Raw genomic sequence first — 17,918 nt, forward strand, 5'->3', positions numbered from 1 at the left:
GATAACTTTCAGAATTTAAGTATTCAGCAAGTACACTTTATTTTCAATGATTCTGGTTGTTTATCTCTCAATTTTTCTCTGAAGTGTTACTATCAACAGCTTTAGTTCAACTTGTGGATCGGAATAATAGCTCTCAGGTGTTTCGTGTTCTACTAGATAGTGGCTCGCAATCTAATTTAATAACTTTGAAAGCTTGTCAAACATAATTTGACAACTCAAGATATAACGATTTCTATCATGGAAATAAATTAAAAAATATCCAAAATCAATAAAAGGTGTATACTAGAAATAAATTCTCTTCATTATCATTATCATTAAAATACAACCAGGTTGTTTGATTGTTACAGATAAGTTTTTATATTCCTACTTAAAATACAAATTATATTTCTTTAGACATTCCATCACATATTAAATTGGCAGATTTTTCATTTGCAACTCCTGGGAAGATTAATATGCTACTTGGGGCTGAAATCTCTTGTTAACTCTCTGTTTATAATAACTGATGGTTAAACTTTAATAAACAAGATAAGGAAAATAGGCCTAAAAAATTATTGAAGAAAAAGGAAAAGCTAACATTTAGAAAAAACAGATAAAAGTAAGAACAACTAAAGAAAGACAAAACTTAAATTAAAAAAGAAAAAGGAATTTAAGCTAAAATATACAAAAATAAAAAAATCAGATGGAAATTAGATTATCTGAAGATGTAAGGATAATTCGATCAAGTAGGTATATAATCTGTTTAGTATAATTTGACAAAATCAAAAATCACTAGAAGAATTTGTTGTAAGAAGCAATATAAAAAACGACTGTGTTCTTTGTGTATAAATATTTATTTAACAAATATAGATATAAAATGTCAAACTTGTAATAGGGCTTGCCACGTTTAATGCCTCAAAAATAAAGAATTTTGTATAGATTTTTTTTAAACGTGTTGTGTGTTTAGTAAAATAATAATGTTGTTTTTTATATCATACACATAAAGTTGTAACATTTTTCTAAGAATAATAATTTTATATTTGTTTTTATTTTTAGGATCTTTACTTTCTGTTTTTCATATTATTTTTTTATTTCATTCTCTGACATTTGTGATTGGGCAAATTTAGGACTCTAATATTTACTAGATTTTTATATTATTAAGTAATAAATATATTAGAATTTTAAAGTAGGCACCTACATTTTTTATGTACTTTAATGTAAAAAGGAAAAATAACTAAAAACACCAATAACTACAAAATTCAAATGTTCTTAAGTACTAATTAAGTACAAAGAAATTCACACATATTCATACAAATAATAAAAACTAGATAAAAAAATTTGCTATTTCGAGGATTTTAGATTATTTTCCTAAGTTTATATATTAATATTGTTATTTATTTAAAGATAAGAGTGGTAGATCTGGTTAAGAATAAAACTTTTAATTTATAGTATAATATAAGTTTTATTTTTGATCATAAGTATATATGTATGGTCAAAAAATATCAGTTTTATCGCCATTTTAAGGAAAATTGCAATTTAAATGAAATTTTATAAAATTAAATATTTTAATAAAAAAACAGTCTTTAGCACTTTATTTTATATATAAATATTTTGTATACCGCATTAACCATAAAATAGGAAATATATTCAATAACAAAAAAAAGCATTAAATTAATAATTTTTTTTTTAGTTATTTAATTTACTTCTTATGATTTGGATAAAGTAATTGCATAAAATATATATTTTTTTTTACTTGTATTAAAATGTTGATGTGTTTTTAGTTTAACAAGTAACATAATAACCAATATAACATTACCTTGTTTAATTAAAGAGTTTATCAGTTATGAAACAAAAAATAGACGTTCACATAAATAGAACTAATTCAACCGCACAAATTCTCCGAAACATAAAAAAATAAACGGATTTCTTACAGATCAAGCAACAAGTAAGTCTCCTCCAATCCAAAACTTTACACCTCAGACGAGCTCTTGGCAGAACTCAAACCCGACACTAACAAAAGTGAGACGCTAAACCGACGACTAAGCGCGGAGAAACACTGAACCCGAATTAACTTCACCCTCTTCACCAAATTTTCCGCGCTACACTGAAGAAAACGGTGGGATATTCCTGGTCGGTCTCGTTCTCGTTCACGGAAAGCGCTTGCGTTAATCCAGGTTTGTTTTATATGCATATAACGGCTTCATAATTATATCTGTAGGTTGATGGTGATCTATGCACCAACTTGTTGTCGGCTAATTTTTTATTTATATTTTAATAAATATATCCAAAAATGCTGCTAAAGAATAAATTAGAGAAATAATTAAAATAATAATTAATATATCTGCATTCATAAATATTTTAGAAAACAAAAATAACTTTTAATAGGAATCAAACTTAGCTGAAGACTAAGGAAAAGGTAGTTATGAGGTAGTTATGGTGGTAGTTTACAATGAAAAGTAGGAATGCCAATTATAAAATTTATTTTTTTCTCAAAATGTTTTTCGAGTATATTATATTAAAATACAAACCACAGATGGTATGGTTGATACTATAAAACTAGCCTACACTTAATAATTACCTACTATACTCTATGTAAATGTAGGGAACCTCCGATTAAGTTAGCACTACTGATATATTTATTATTATTTAAGATACAGGGTCGGTTAAAATAGCAAGCTAATAGGAATTTTTCTGTTAATTAAAATAGTAAAAACAGAAAAAAAAAACATCACGTTTTCGAGAAAATGTGAAAAATGTACTTGTGTTAAATGGCATCCTCTGTATATTTTTACATAAAACAAAAGATAATATTTTTTTGAATAAAATAGTATATTTACACTAATAGTCTAAACCTAAAAATAACGACATTAAAATAAAGTTATAGCGATATTAATAATTTTACCAAATGTAGGCAGGTTGGCTATGAAATATAAGAATAATAATTTACAATTATTTAAATTATTATTTAAAAATAAGCAAAAACATCCCGTCTTGTTCAATACATTTCTGAGCAGACTTAGGCCCAATACAGACGAAGCAACACGACATCAACATGATACCCGAGCAACATGTCGCTCGAATGTTGCCTACGTGTGTCAGTATCCAGACGAGGCGATACGATATGAGATATTATCGGAACATAAAACCAAATTGCCAGTTTATCTAAAGATGTCCAGTAGCGAAGAAGACTCTAGCGACGAAGAAGACATGCTTATTTGTTTATATTTGCGAAATCGGAGAAGAAGAAGACGAAGACGAAAATATTGGGTACATCCTTATATTAGAAATAACAAAAGGAGAAGACTGTTCATCGCAGCAAGAGAATTAAGGCAGACTGATAAAAACTTTCAGGCCTTTTATAGGATGTCCAAAGAAAGTTTTCGAGAATTATTATGAGTTGTGGCACCTTTTCTTCACAAACAAAATACAGTGATGAGAGAATGTATCTGTGCAAAGAAAAGGTTATTTATAACACTTAGGTAAGTAAAAAAAAATATTTCTTTACTTTATAAAGTTTAATTTTTTTGACATTTTAAATATTTATAGTAAATATTATAAAGTTATTGGGATTTTAAAGGTTTTCCCAAAAGGTTTGATTAGTATGAGATTGTTCTTCCCGTTCATATTTATTTGGTGGTGAAGTGATTCCTATCTGGGCCTCCGAAGTGAAACTTCCATATAGTCCATTATTAGCTGAAGATATTTCATTTGTACCAAACGAATGTCGTGATGATTAAGAAACACTTCTTGATGAAGAGTATGGGTAATTATTTGAGCCAGTGGAAGAAAGTGGGGTTGTTATTGTAGATGGTCCTGAGCTTTTTTTTATGTTGTCAATCAAGTGCAGAACTTCTAGCTTAAAGTGTCGCATTTGATCATCGGTAAGTGTTTTAATGTCGGGTAATAAACTAAGCAAAAAATATTTTCTAGCAGTTTCATTATCATCAGTAGGGGCAAGTTTTTTTTTCTTATTCTGCAAATACTCCAAAAATGATTTGTCCAAATTATTGTACATGTTCTTTTTCCCTGTTGTGTTGTACTGTGGGTTCTTCGTCGACTTTGAAGTAATAGGGACAGAATCTTCTCTCTCGGAGTTATTATTAAATATCACTTCTAATGGTGCAGGTGATTCTTCATCTTCATGGTTATTTGCGGCAGTCTCATCCACTTGCAAAGCGACTTGACTTTCTGAAGGATTTGGTGGGCCTTCAATATTTCCTGGTGATTCAGTTGTATTTATTGGTTTGATATAGGGCAGAATAAATAGCAAATAATCATGAAGGTAGTATGGTTTCTTTGACTTTGCCGAGAAACCACTCGGGGCTGGCTTCAAGCTGCGTACAAATGCTAATCGAATGTTTTTCCACCTCTCTTTGCATTCTTGATCTGAAAAAAATAAATATATGTATTAATCGTTATTATTATTATTATTATTATCATTATTATATATGGCTTCTTTTTGTTTCAGATACCTAGGATCTGGTTGCACCTTCATGTCCGTGTCATTATATTTTCAAGTAGGACACAGTACTGTGGCAGAAATTATAACTGCCACAACACTGCTTATATGGCAAAAACTGAAAGATGAGTACATGAAAATACCAAATACTGAGGACTGGAAAAATATATCTCAGCGTTTTTATGAAGTCTGGAACATACCAATCTGTTTGGGAGCGATCGACGGGAAACATATACGGATTGAACAACTTCCTAATTCTGGCTCAACCAATTTTAATTATAAACAATATCATTCAAATGTTTTAATGGCAGTGTGTGATGCTGATGGTTTGTTTACTATGGTGGAAACTGGATTTGCTGGGAGGAATAACGATGGTGGGATATTTAGAGAATCCCGAATGCATTATTGGTTAGAAAGAAAAGGCCTTAACATACCGGAAAATTTACCTTTGCCTCATGATGATTCGCAGCAAGATTTCCCGTTTTATTTTGTGGGAGATAATGCGTTTCCGTTAAAGCAGTATATGATGAGGCCATATCCTTTGACTTTAATAGATAACAAAAAAGAATTTTCAATTACAGAATAAGTCGTGCAAGAAAAACCATTGAATGTAGTTTTGGAATGATGACAGAAAAATTCCAAGTAATGAGCTGCCCAATTCGTTGTCGAAAAATAGAAAATACGGTAAATATAATAAAAGCTGTTTGTATTTTACATAATTTTGTCCGAAAACGGGAGGGGTCTCAGTATACAACATCTATAAATGAACCAACAAGAACCACAAATAGACCGCAAAACGATATTCTTTTGCAAGAAGAAGACATTAATTTACAGCCGACTTCAGGCCCAACGACACTGCGAAAATATTTGACTAACTATTTTATAAAACCACGTGTTGCTCTTCCTTGGCAAAATAAATATTGTTATTAGTGTATTTGTACCAAAATAAACAACCTGAATTAGCATTAAATAACACATTATTTGTTTGCAAATGTGTTTTAAATTAATTAAATAAATTTGTTACTTACCAGAAAACTTGGTTTCTTTTGATATTTCATGCCACGCTTTTTCGGTTATGTCCTTCCTTGAATAATCCGACCGTTTGAAGTTATACAAACATGGAAATTTTTCAACTTCAATGACAATTTTTAAATTATTTTCTCGTTCGGCGGCCATTTCCAAAAAAAAAAAACAATATCGCGAGGCAACAGTTTGCTGGCGACTAAATAAAAATGTTGACGAGCAACTTGTAGCCACGTTGTCGCTTGGGTATCGTGTTGATGTCGTGTTGCTTCGTCTGTATTGGGCCTTAAGCAGGCGTCTCGTAGCTTTTAAGACTAATCTTTCATTGAATCACTTAGCGATATTCTTAAAGAAAGCGTAAATTGCTTAAAGAGAGGCATTATTTTAATTAATACTAATTGTGATTTGGAATCAGCCTCAGAATTAGCCAATTGTTATAATAATGAGGACTCGAATGAGGACGTATCTGAGAAAACTAACAATCTTTGTAATAGGCTTTTACTTTTAATTGATCAAATAAATCTCCTGTCAAAGCATAATCGTTATTCACCATCAACCATTGTGATGTCTTTTATGTTATATACTTCCTCGCCTTGCACTATATGCTATGCTTGCTTGATATATATTGCTATATATGCTTTGCCCTATATACTGGCTATTTTGTGTTCAAAATCACCCAATCTCATACTTATTTCTGTAAGTGTTTTTGACGACATTTTTGATGATACTTAACTTTCAATTTAAAACAATCATTGTTTCACATTTATTATGTACCACACTGTATAATATGTAATAATTCAGGCTTTGCATGTTAATTTACAATTTAACACTTTGTATCCACCATTTATTTACTATATGTCGAATTATTATTCGAAAAAAGCCAAAAAAAATTTGATCAATAATAAGTAAACATCCAGAGGTAAATATTTTTTTTGTTGTATAAATTGGGATATAATCTTGATATTATGAAAATAAAGTTAAAAAATCATATCAAATCTATTTTCTAATGAATAGCATAATGCCTTCAACAAAACGGGCATTTCTGTTAGTAAAAAAACTTAAAATCATTGCCGAGTCCCGTTAAATACGGCTATTAAATCGATCCGGAAGCATAAGCGGTTCGCGGTGTTGCCTTGCGATGTTCGCGGCTAGAGTAAAGATGGCTGTGCAATTATTTGCCTAATATATGTTTGAAATTCAATGAGGTTAGGACTGGTGGCTTAGGTGGCCAACGAATCGGGCCACGTGTCGAAATCCATTTATCGGTCATAACAGTCTATTAAGTAATATTCTTAAATTATTTAGTCGATGGAGAGGTGCACTATCCTTTTGGAAATAGATTTGTTGCCGTCTCTCCAAGTTAAGATTATCCAAATATCTTTTAGCGCTCCAAATACTATGATGTCAACATATCTCCTTTCGGCCAAAGTGCTATCGTAAAACGCAGGTTCTATTATTTGGCTGCCTAGTAAACCGCACCAAACATCTACAATACATTGATTTTTAGGCTTTCTGGCACCAGAAAGGAAAAGGTTTTCTTAGGACCAATAGTGTACATTCTTACGTTTGACCATAGCTTTGTTTAAAAAAATTAGCTGCGTGGCTCCAAATTATTTAGTTAAAAATATTATAATTTGCTTCCTATGTATTACGTAACCAGTTGCAAAAAGCAAGTCTATTTTCGTTATCGCCAGACAACAATGTTTGTACTGGTCGATACTTTTAAGGCACAAGTTAAGTCCACACCACAATCTCTAGTTGAGTTTTCCATATGAGCTTCAAAGTATGCCCAAATAGAAATCAACATCCTCGCTTACTATAAATTGGTCCTTTCTTCTATTTTTTTTACGTTATTTTTCGTTACTTCTAAATTTTTATAGAATTAAATAATATCTTCGGTTTGGCTTGTTACTAGTCTGAAATCTCTGGTACTCTTGTAGCTCTTTGTTAATATTTTTTCGACATACAAGGTAACATTCTAATTTTTCACATTTTTCAATATGCGTAAAGGCATTTTATTAATTTAGATTTCACAAAAATTACAAACTTTGCTAACGTATAACTGTTAGTTTTTATATATTTTTTTAAATCTCTTTAGCTATTGTCATTTTATTATTTAAATAATGATTTTTTTGTTTTGCTCTCAAAAAGTTCAAAGCCCTTTTTGCCTAAATTTGAAAAAATTATTAATATCTCAATTTCTTTGTTATTTTTAGGTTCAGGCTATTAGTATAAATAATTATTTAGCAAATTATCTCTATTGATTTATGTAAAAACATATAGAGGATTACATTTAACAAAAGTACATACTGCATGTACAGCGATGTTAATTTTTTCCTGTTATCATCATTTTAATCAGCAGTAAAATTCCCACTAGTTTGCTACTTTACCCAAACCTGTATCTCAAATATTACAAATAACTACAATATAACTACAAGAATCTCTACTAATACACACAAATCGTCATCTAAATGAAAAACTATTTTATGTCCAAATTTTGAATAAATACGTTTTTTATACCATGGAAGTAGCTTGTAGCTATATTTATTGCGTGCAGAAATATTGTAAGTCCAAGCAATAGAGAAAGTAATATATGATAGACGTGAAATGATTTTCAGGATGTTTCGGCCACCTTATTTTTAACACTTGACAGTTAGACTTAGTTCCAATGAGTAGAAAGGACGACGCAATTAACACTGGGACTTGATATTAATTGACAGTTATACCTCTCAATGTTGTCACTGGTCACTTTTTTGCACGAATTTGTGCTAACTTAGCATATTACATTTTCTCCATTTAATAAGTTTTGAGTTCTTTAAAAGTTTAAATATTAATACCAATAGATAAATAGCACAATAATTGGTCGAATATTATATTTTACTTGTTATTATAGTGATTTAATTGGTTAAAATGTAGTAGTCGTCAAATGTAGTTTTTCGTTAAATATTGGTAAAAATCTTTAAGAGAAGTCTACAGGTAAGTACATTTTCAATGTTCGTTAATACATTTAAATTAAATTTTGAATTTTTGAGCTTATTACCTGTAATTGTGAAAAACAAAATAAAATTTGAGCAAATGGAAAATAGTTTTAAGCATATTTTTTCATTTATTTGATTGTCGTAAAATTCAAAGTGTATGACAATTTATACTTTTTAAATTTGAGAATTTAACATTTTTAAATAATAGATCCTAATAGAAATTCTTAGTTTAGTTTTCTTTAGTAGTCTTTTATTAGTTTTAGGTTTAAAATACTTTTATTTAGTTTAAGGGATATATTAGTAATTAGCAATATCTAGTTTTAATAGACGCGAAACTTTAAAACTTGATGAGTGAACCATAAATTATCGACAGATTAGCGGCTAAGTTGGCTGAAACTTTAAGCTTGAAAAGTATCCAAGAAGAATCAACAACAATAAAAAATAATTCTAACATAACGTAACAGTAAACTACCCAGGACACAAGATACCATCAAATAACGTTAAGCGACGTCATTCTTAGGTCACATTAGAGTCACAGACTTTTTGTGACCTAAAATAACGTCCGGACGACGTCATTTTAGGAACGTTACTTTGACGTCAGTAAAAGACGTCTTTATGTCGTCCTGATTGGTCATTTCAGGTTAACCGTTCATATTCTTCATGCACAATGACGTCTACCTTGTGGTTTTTAAAATGACTTTTTCTTACCACAGGTAAATATTGAGTTTTTTTAATTACATAATACATTAATTTAAAAAAAAATTAAAATTTTAAAGTAAAAAAAATAAAAGAGAAGCGGCAATGTCGAGAATTGAAACCGAGTTCACCTGCACCATATTCGTTTTACAACAAACTGAGGCGGCTTAGTGACCCAAAGAGTGTTAACTTTTAATAATCGATTACGTGACTAAAATAAGATATGCAATTGGTGGTACAGATGGCGCTGGCGCTGGCCCCACCATCGTTACCGACCGACGACCGGCATTACGGGCAACCCGGTTTTGTAATTGTTTGGTCTTGTATCTTCTTTTGTGTTCGGTGTTTGTTTCACATTCTGGGTGTTGAACATACATTGAGCTTACCTTCTTAGCAAATGGCCAAATTGGACCAAATCAGGTCCATTATTTTAATGATTTAAATATCGACAGGAATTTTTTTTAATAGCTGTTTTACTTGCCTCTGGCATGTGTTCATGGATATGGTGGCAGGCTATACTGTGCAATACAAGTAATTTACTTCCTATGGCTTTTTGCAGCAGCAGTCTTCATAAGCTCCATTTGTTAAGGGGAATCATCTTTTTCAGGTTTTGTTATTTGATTTAATGTAATTAGATTTTTACCAGTTTGGAATTTTAAGTTAGGAAATAAAAGCATTAATTTGTATTAGTATATGCCTTATTAAATTTATGTTACGTATAATTTCTTACATAAGTGTATGTAAAAAATTACATTGTTTATAAAAAGATGCCATATTTACTATTCAGAAGGTAATGTCCGCCCGAAGTATATAAAGATTGAAAATTGTCAGTATTTTTTACATCAAGAAAATTAACCAAAGAATGTTTGTTTTATTTTGGTATACTTATAAAAGAATAAATAAATATATACTTAAAAATTTAAGTAATTATGTTTTTTTATACTTAAGAAGTCTTTATATATAAATATTTGACGTCTTCCAGGAGTCTTTTTGAATTAAATTTAAAATTAAAAATTGTTTATAGTATAGTATTAAATTTGAATTAAATTTTGAAACATAAAATGTTTTAGCCTTTATTTAGTACGTCTCATCGACGTCGTTTAGCCTTTATGTAGGATGTCTCAGCGACGTCTCTTAAGATGTCATTTTGGATGTGACCAATATACGTCACTTCAAAGTCGTAAGGACATCAAAATTACTCGTCATATAGACCAAAAAGTACGAAAAACGACGTCTTTAAGACATCATTTTGCTACTTGGGCAGAAACTTTTAAAAATGTCAGTGTGCAGCTGATTTTCTTTTCTTTATTAGTGCAGCTGATTTTCTTTTTTAAATTTCCAATAATAATAGTGTTCCTATTTTGAAAAGTTATTGATTAAGAACCATTAGAATAAAGCTTATAGACCCTATTCGGATTCTTGCAGGTAGTCGCATGGAATTAACTAATTGGTTATCCATTGAAAACGCATTAATTACTTTTTTTAGTGATAAACGAAATTTAGAATGGTTAGAATAAGATATTTGTGGCTTTACCCATAAAAAATTACTATTTACTTAAATTTGCAAAAAGATAGCATAGTAGCAGTCATTTAGCATAAAAAAAATAATAATTTTAAATTGGTGAAATGGATGCAGCTACAAAATTGATACATTTCTCTGAATATGAAACCATTTGCTTTAAAATATTCATTAGAGGTTTAGTGAATCCGTTACAAAGTACTATAAGACAATAAAACCCTGATTGCAATAGCTAAGACTAGGTAAATTATAACTTGTATACACCACAACAATTTTCACAAATATAAAAACAACCACAGCACAAACACAATCAACAACGTAATAACGCAAATCTAAGTTAATATAATAATTGAAATCATTATACATAATTACATAGATAACATAATGATTATTATAGTCAACAACATTATCGACAAATGAGGATTGTCCCCAAAATAATCAAAAAATAATCAAAGCTATAACTAAAATTCTTCATGAACACTTCCCTAGAGGCCCTATACCTATTCAACCAAGTCTTTGAAAACCCAAAGAATGTATTTAAGCCAACATGCCAAGTTCTGAAAAAAAAAACCTGACTTAATTGCTGAAAATTATTTTCCTAATAAAATTTACCAATTTCCCTCCGATATATCAGCCTTTAGTGAACTAAAAACAAATCAACGGATTTTATTTATTTTCTACGATTTTCATGTATTTTTCGAATATTTTTAGAATTGTTAGTATATTAGGTTTAAAAGAAGTCACTCGATTTAATCTTAATATCGACCTAAATAATAAACAAGTTCTTATTTTTCTGGCAACCTGATGTTACCTTTTGAATATCGAAAAGCGGAATCAAATTTTAAGATAACGTTAAATACACACGAAATACTTCTGATCATACAAAAAACTATCGACGTTGTTATTATTAAAGGTATTGATAATAATTTATATGTGGCCGAAACAAAAAAATAATTTTGCCATCGTTTTTACAACAATACCGAGACATTTGCAACAACACAGACGAATACATATCCGTTGATTTAGAAAGACCTTTTGATTGTTACTTTTTCCCGAAAGTTTAAAAAAGAGCTATGATTATTTACACATGAATGATTTAACCAGTCAAAAAAATATAGCATTAATCCAACAATACCTTTAAAAAAAAATTTACATAAAATCCAAAATACGAGGCGCTTATTTAAATGTCGAAGAAAGACGTTTTTCTCGAATTAATTATTTAAATTAATTCGAGACATTTTTAAAGGCTAAGAATAACGGAAAAAATAACTTTCACGAATAAAATTAAGAATGTAAGAAGAACAACGCAAGGCAAAACACCGCCATATTTGCCAATTGGTGAATTCATCGATGGGAGAAATTTCGTTTCCCCAACGAATTATAAATAAAATTCTTAAAAGCGTAGACACCAACAAAGCTTGTGGACCCGATGGAATTCCAGCCCTAGTACTAAAACGTTGTGCAGACGAATTGACTCCTCCCTTATGTAGACTGTTCACGGCATCGTATAAACAGGGCTCATTTCCAACAAGCTGGAAAACTACTCAAGTGCAAGCTGTACCCAAAAAGGGTAAGAAGACGATGCCGTCCAATTACCGCCCGATTGCACTAGTTTCAGTAATATCGAAGATTATGGAGAAAGCAGTCAACCAACAGCTGTTAAGATATCTGGAATCATCTGGACTAATCAGCGATCATCAATACGGCTTCCGAAAGCTTAGATCCACCGGCGATCTTCTGGCTTACGTCACACACTTGTGGATGGAGGCCATGGAGAAGCACGGCGAGTCCCGCTCTGAAAGGGTGGGGGATAGTCGCTTTTGACATTTCCAAGGCATTTGACAGAGTGTGGCATGAGGGACTACTAACCAAGCTCTCCTCAATCGGCATACAAAACTCATTATTGAATTGGATCAAAAGTTTTCTTGAACAACGAACAATCCAAGTAGCCGTCGATGGACACCTCTCCGACAAATTTAACATTAACGCTGGAGTCCCTCAAGGATGCATTCTATCCCCCACCCTTTTCTTGATATATATCAACAATTTGCTAGGAACCACTGTCAATCCAATCTACAGCTTTGCGGACGATAGCACACTTATTTCCACATTTAAGTCCGCGAAACCAGCGACAGCCGCAGCTTCTCAGAATCTTAGGCAGCAACAAGTAGCTTCAACCAACAACGATATTAGAACAATCTTAAAGTGGGGCGGTAACAATCTGGTCAATTTTAACGCTAAAAAAACGCAGGCTGCAGTATTTACGATGAAGACTAACGTTGATGGCCCGGAGCTGGTTATGGCAGGGAAAACATTGCCAATGAAATCATCTTTACATCTTCTAGGAGTCGAAGTCACCAACAGTGTGTCCTGGCGTGACCACGGTGTCGAGATCGCCAGGGCAGCTTCCAAAAAACTCGGAATGCTGTTCAAAATGAAAAAACTGTATACACCAGAACAGCTGCTGACTCTTTATAAGGCTCAAATACGCCCTTCCCTCGAGTATTGCTCGCATGTCTGGAGCTCTGCACCCAAGCATAGTTTAAAGCTGCTAGAGTCTATACAGAAGAGAGCTATTCGTCTTATCGACAAACCAGAACTGACAAAGAGTCTGGATAGTCTGGAGCACAGGAGAAAGGTGGCTGATTTCTGTTTATTCTACCGTTATTATCACGGTAAGTGCTCCTTTGAGCTGGCAGGCCTGATTCCAACCAGGGCTGTTCCGGCAAGAAGGACGCGTCTAGCAGTTGCGGCTCATCTACATCGAGTCCACCTGCCTATCCCAAGGACGTCGCTGTATCGGGACTCGTTCATCTGGGGAACATCTTCTTTGTGGAACGGGCTTCCACCTCTCATATTTCCCGATGCATACAACCTGCAGCGATTCAAGATAAATGCCCACAAATATCTTTGCGCAAGCACCACTCCAACAGTGACATAGGACTTTCCTCTTGTGCTTGTGTTTACCATAAAAAAAAACTGCTGAAACGCTATACATTTCAAGTCTTATTGCTACCCTTTTATCCACAAAGAGAAAGTTTAACGATAAATAAACAGAGTACTCGATGATTGTATAATCAGACCTAGTCAAGTCTTTGGAGCAGGTAAATATGGATAGTTAACAAAAAGCTGGATGCTAGTGGGAAACAAAAATGGAAAATGGTAAATGACTATCGAGGATTAAATCGATCATCGATGAACCAACAGATATCCAATTTTCAATATAATCATCATATTAGACAACTTAGGAACATGCACTTATATTGCACTTATAAAAATTACTTGTAAGGCCCTCCCTACAAAGATATGGCCGCTAAGATGCCGCTTGTCATCGGTTTTTCTTGAATAGCTTTCAAAGTACTTGGTATAATTTAATACAAATTTTACGCGATCAACACTACTAAGGACCTTTTTAAACAGATTCCTTAAAACACATTTATCTTGTTTATTTTACCAGGGGCGGACTAGGTTGTACATTATAATGCTTAAATCTTTAACACGCTATATAACAAAGACTCTAATATAATAAATATAGATAACTTGTACCTTAAACTAAAGAAAAGGTTCTCTTGTTCATTATCGACAAAATGAACCGTTTTGGAGAAAAAAATAATTAAGGACTGTTTTAATTAAAAAGAACCATAATCTGTTCTTTTTTTTAGCGATGCGACAGTTATTCAAACAACAGAGAAGATATTCTAAGAAAGTACATGTTTTTAAAAATACAGTGACAAAGCAATCTGAAAAAAAAAATTAAGAAATAAAGAAGTTAATAATTCGAAACAATTAATTAAAAACTTTAACTAAGGCTTCATGACGTCTGATACCCTCGTCTTGACGACCTATAGCAGTCCACGCATCGTGGACAACAACCTGGATTGTTCGTTATCACATCACAGTGAATCCTGATTCATCGTAAAAGTTCATCTGAGCACCGATAGGAGTTGAATGCGCCAAGGTTATGAGGTGACCCGATAGGTAAAAATCTAATGGCGCTAGATCGGGAGATCGAGGAGGCCAGGCAATGATCCTCCTCTACCTATCCAACGGTTTAGAAAAACGTTATTCAGGTGGTTCCTTACAGCAACGCTGAAATAAGGTGGGCTCCATCATACATAAAATACATGTTGCGATGGATCGCAAGTGACAAATGCTCTATTAAATCCAGTATAATGTTCTGAAGGAACTCCAAATTAAACTCTCCATTCAATCGTGGCGATAATACGAATGGCCTAATCAAAAAATTGCCAATGATTCCTGCCTAGATATTAATTGATTGGAACTGATATTGATGATTAAGAACAGCACCAGCATGAGGATTTAAATCAGCCGATAAATGCGAGTTATGTAAATTCACAATGCAATTTTTGGAAAACTCTCCTTCATTGGATGAAAAGAATAATGCTAATGAAGTTTGGATTAGTTCGCTACTGATCTAGTAGAGAGTTCGCGAACTGTATTCTACAAGGAAAATCTTCAGGACTTAGTTCATCCACTTTTAGTAGATGATATGGGTATAACAGCTGTTCTTAAAGTACTTCATGTAATATTGTTTTTGATGCATTAAGCTGAGCGGCTAGTTTTCGAGTGCTCGTTAAAAGCGTATCAGCTACAGCATCCAAAATATTGTGCTCCAATTGTACCATATGTACTATTCTTCTCTGAGCACCATCAGTACTTTTTTTATCAAACCCTCCTTAAATTAAAATAAAGTCAATAATATCCCTTAAATATTGGTCAGTTTGTTGAAATGTCTTTTGCAAAAACATTTTCGTTTACATTTTTGTCAGGTTGTTTTTTTAAAAACCACACTGCGTTTGTAAAAATATATACTTTTTAAATTAAACAACTTAAAATTGAACTTCTCTGTTGTTTTAATACCTGTCGCATCGCTGAAAAAAAGAACAAATCATGGTAATTTTTAATTAAAACAGTAAGTCCTGTCATTCATTTTATCGATACGGAACAAGAGTGCCTTTTTTTAGTTTAAGTTTAAGGTTTAAGGCCATCCATATTTATTGTTTCAGAGTCTTTTTCAAAGAGGATTTTAAAAATTATAAAGCATTATATACAATCAACAATGTACAGCCTAGTCCGCCCTTGGTAAAATAATTAAGGTAAATGTCCTATAGGATTTTTTTTATACGAAAGTTATCTACTACCGGAATCCAAGAGATTTCTCCACTTTTCCGGGACACCCTGTATATGTATAATAATATAATATTTTCTGCAAGTATAGAATGATTTAAAAATTGGGAAACAGTTTTTGAAAGACTAATCATTGCTATGTTAGAAATAATACTACTTGACAAATTGGAATTGCTTGGAAGTGAAGTAGTGTCTCTACCACATACCATTACTAAAGAAGAAGTAGAGCTAAATCCCAAAAAGATTGAGGCGATGCAAACATTTCTTATCCCCAAAATAACTAAAGAAATTAAATAATTTTTATGATTGGTATTGATATTGTCAAAAATTCATCAATAGGTTTGCAAAATTAACAAAACTCTTTGCGCAATGTTTGAAAAAAGGCGTAATAAGTAAAGTAACACCTGAATATATAAAAGCATTTGAAACAACTTGTAAAAATATTTTGTGTAATATTGCAGCAAAAATTAATGTCATTTTAAGCCAAGGTTAAGTGGGACAAACTTCCGATCATCTATGCTTCAAGAACTCTAAGCCCAGTGGAAACTATTAAACCATTTAGAAAATATTGTAAGCCATTGTTTGGGCTACAAAACAATTTAGACCCTACTTGTTTGGACGAAAATTTGTGATAGTCACTGATCATAAACCTCTTAATTACTTATTCACTTTAAAAGAATCCAATTCTAGATTAGTGTAAGTGAAGCTTAAAGCTTGAAAAGTACCATTACATAGTAACGCATACAAAAAGGATGTGTAAAACCAAGGCTAAGGCTTTATCCAGAATAGAAATTCGAAATAGAAAAAACGATTCAATAATTGGAAGCCCTGGAGATATTTCCAATGACATAGACCAGTACTTGATACACCTTTAAGCAAGCGTAACTCTTCTGAAAAATAAATTAAGAATAAAATTTTGCAAAATATTCAAATAAGACCCCCTGGTTCTTATATTTTAAAAAAGCAATTTACCAGTGGAGAAACTACCCACTCTGCATTAAAAAACTTAATACTCAAATAGAATTAATAGAGAAAGGATACGTGCAAATAAGATTGTGCAAATAAGATAATAGTTTTCTTCAAAGGATATAAACCTCAAAATTGTACATTGTTTGCAAAATTATAATTCTCATTAACTTCGACTCTAAGTGAACCCAATTGACATGGATACCTTTCATATATCTAACATTAAATTTCATATATCTAATTTCCTACAAATATTTTTAGGATATTCACAAGCATGCCTGCTGGAGCCTACTAGTAATGCAGTAAGTCTTTTGGATAATTTATCAATATTCATGAGTCACCATGAAGTATTCAAATTAATCACTTGTGAATGTAAAACATCTCTTATGATAGATTTCTGTAAACTTCATAACATCCAAATTTACTATACAATACTAGGAACTTATAATAGCACTAGCATACGTTTACATTTGACCCTTATTGATTCTATTTTAAAGTTGAAACACCCAAATGCGCTAATAAAACAATTCATACTCTATGTTATTATGAGGTATAATTTTTCTGTACATAGCGTAATAAAACAAAAACTCTTGATGCAATAAATGGATGTCAATACGAAAGTAAGACTAAACGAACAACAGAATAAAAATTGCGAAATACCACCTGAATTAAGCCTTGGAAATAATATACAGGGTGTGCCAACAAGGTGTACGGCTAAGATAGCGCCTTAACTATACGAGGTAGAGCAAAAAGTTCTACAGCAAAGTTGTAGGATTGACAAAAACCTACGAACTAAAAATATTTTTATGTATACTGGGTGTGTCACAAAAAAGTTACTATAAAATATGATTTTTTTTTAATGGTACGCCCTGTATATTATGGCACTAAAATGTGAGACAAAACTAGTACTTAACTTTGGTATAACGTTTTTGAAATTTCCGTGCAGCGTTGCAACTTAATTGATTTTTTTATGTTATTTTTTGCCTTTTAGAGGGTTCGTTTAAAAAATTATAATTAACTTAAAATTTATTCTGCGCCTATGAAACTTATACCACAGTTAGTCTAGGGTACCTTCTCTAGGCTGACTATGAAAATGTGTAATTTTTTAATACAGGGTGTTTTTAAAGAACTTTCAAACTTGCTGAAATTAAAT

General features: G+C 31.7%; 2 protein-coding genes across 4 annotated transcripts in view; both read right to left on the bottom strand.

Annotated features, from left to right (window-relative positions):
• LOC126734502 (uncharacterized) overlaps positions 1 to 2,066 on the bottom strand; it is a 686,490-nt gene extending 684,424 nt beyond the window's left edge. For 2 of the 3 annotated variants that reach the window (XM_050438159.1, XM_050438158.1), the window contains exon 1: positions 1,793 to 2,066. The gene's annotated coding sequence lies outside the window, so the exon portion shown is untranslated. The remainder of the gene's footprint in view (positions 1 to 1,792) is intronic. The other variant, XM_050438160.1, reaches the window with a different exon arrangement.
• A 1,406-nt stretch (positions 2,067 to 3,472) lies between these two features.
• Positions 3,473 to 5,805, bottom strand: LOC126734065 (uncharacterized). The gene is made up of 2 exons (XM_050437573.1): positions 5,464 to 5,805; positions 3,473 to 4,362 (listed from the first exon to the last, which is right to left on the bottom strand). Exons 1-2 carry the CDS (start codon positions 5,609 to 5,611, stop codon positions 3,710 to 3,712), a joined length of 801 nt encoding a protein of 266 aa, XP_050293530.1. The 5' UTR covers positions 5,612 to 5,805; the 3' UTR covers positions 3,473 to 3,709.
• Between the last annotated feature and the right edge of the window lie 12,113 nt (positions 5,806 to 17,918).

This window comes from Anthonomus grandis, chromosome 3, assembly GCF_022605725.1.
Source record: "Anthonomus grandis grandis chromosome 3, icAntGran1.3, whole genome shotgun sequence".
Taxonomy (NCBI): domain Eukaryota; kingdom Metazoa; phylum Arthropoda; class Insecta; order Coleoptera; family Curculionidae; genus Anthonomus; species Anthonomus grandis.

Coding starts and splice junctions, on each gene's coding strand:
- LOC126734065 (XM_050437573.1), bottom strand. CDS start 5,611: ATGGCCGCCGAACGAGAAAATAATTTAAAAATTGTCATTGAAGTTGAA. Junction 4,363..5,463: donor AAAAGAAACCAAGTTTTCTG/GTAAGTAACAAA, acceptor TATTTTTTTCAG/ATCAAGAATGCAAAGAGAGG.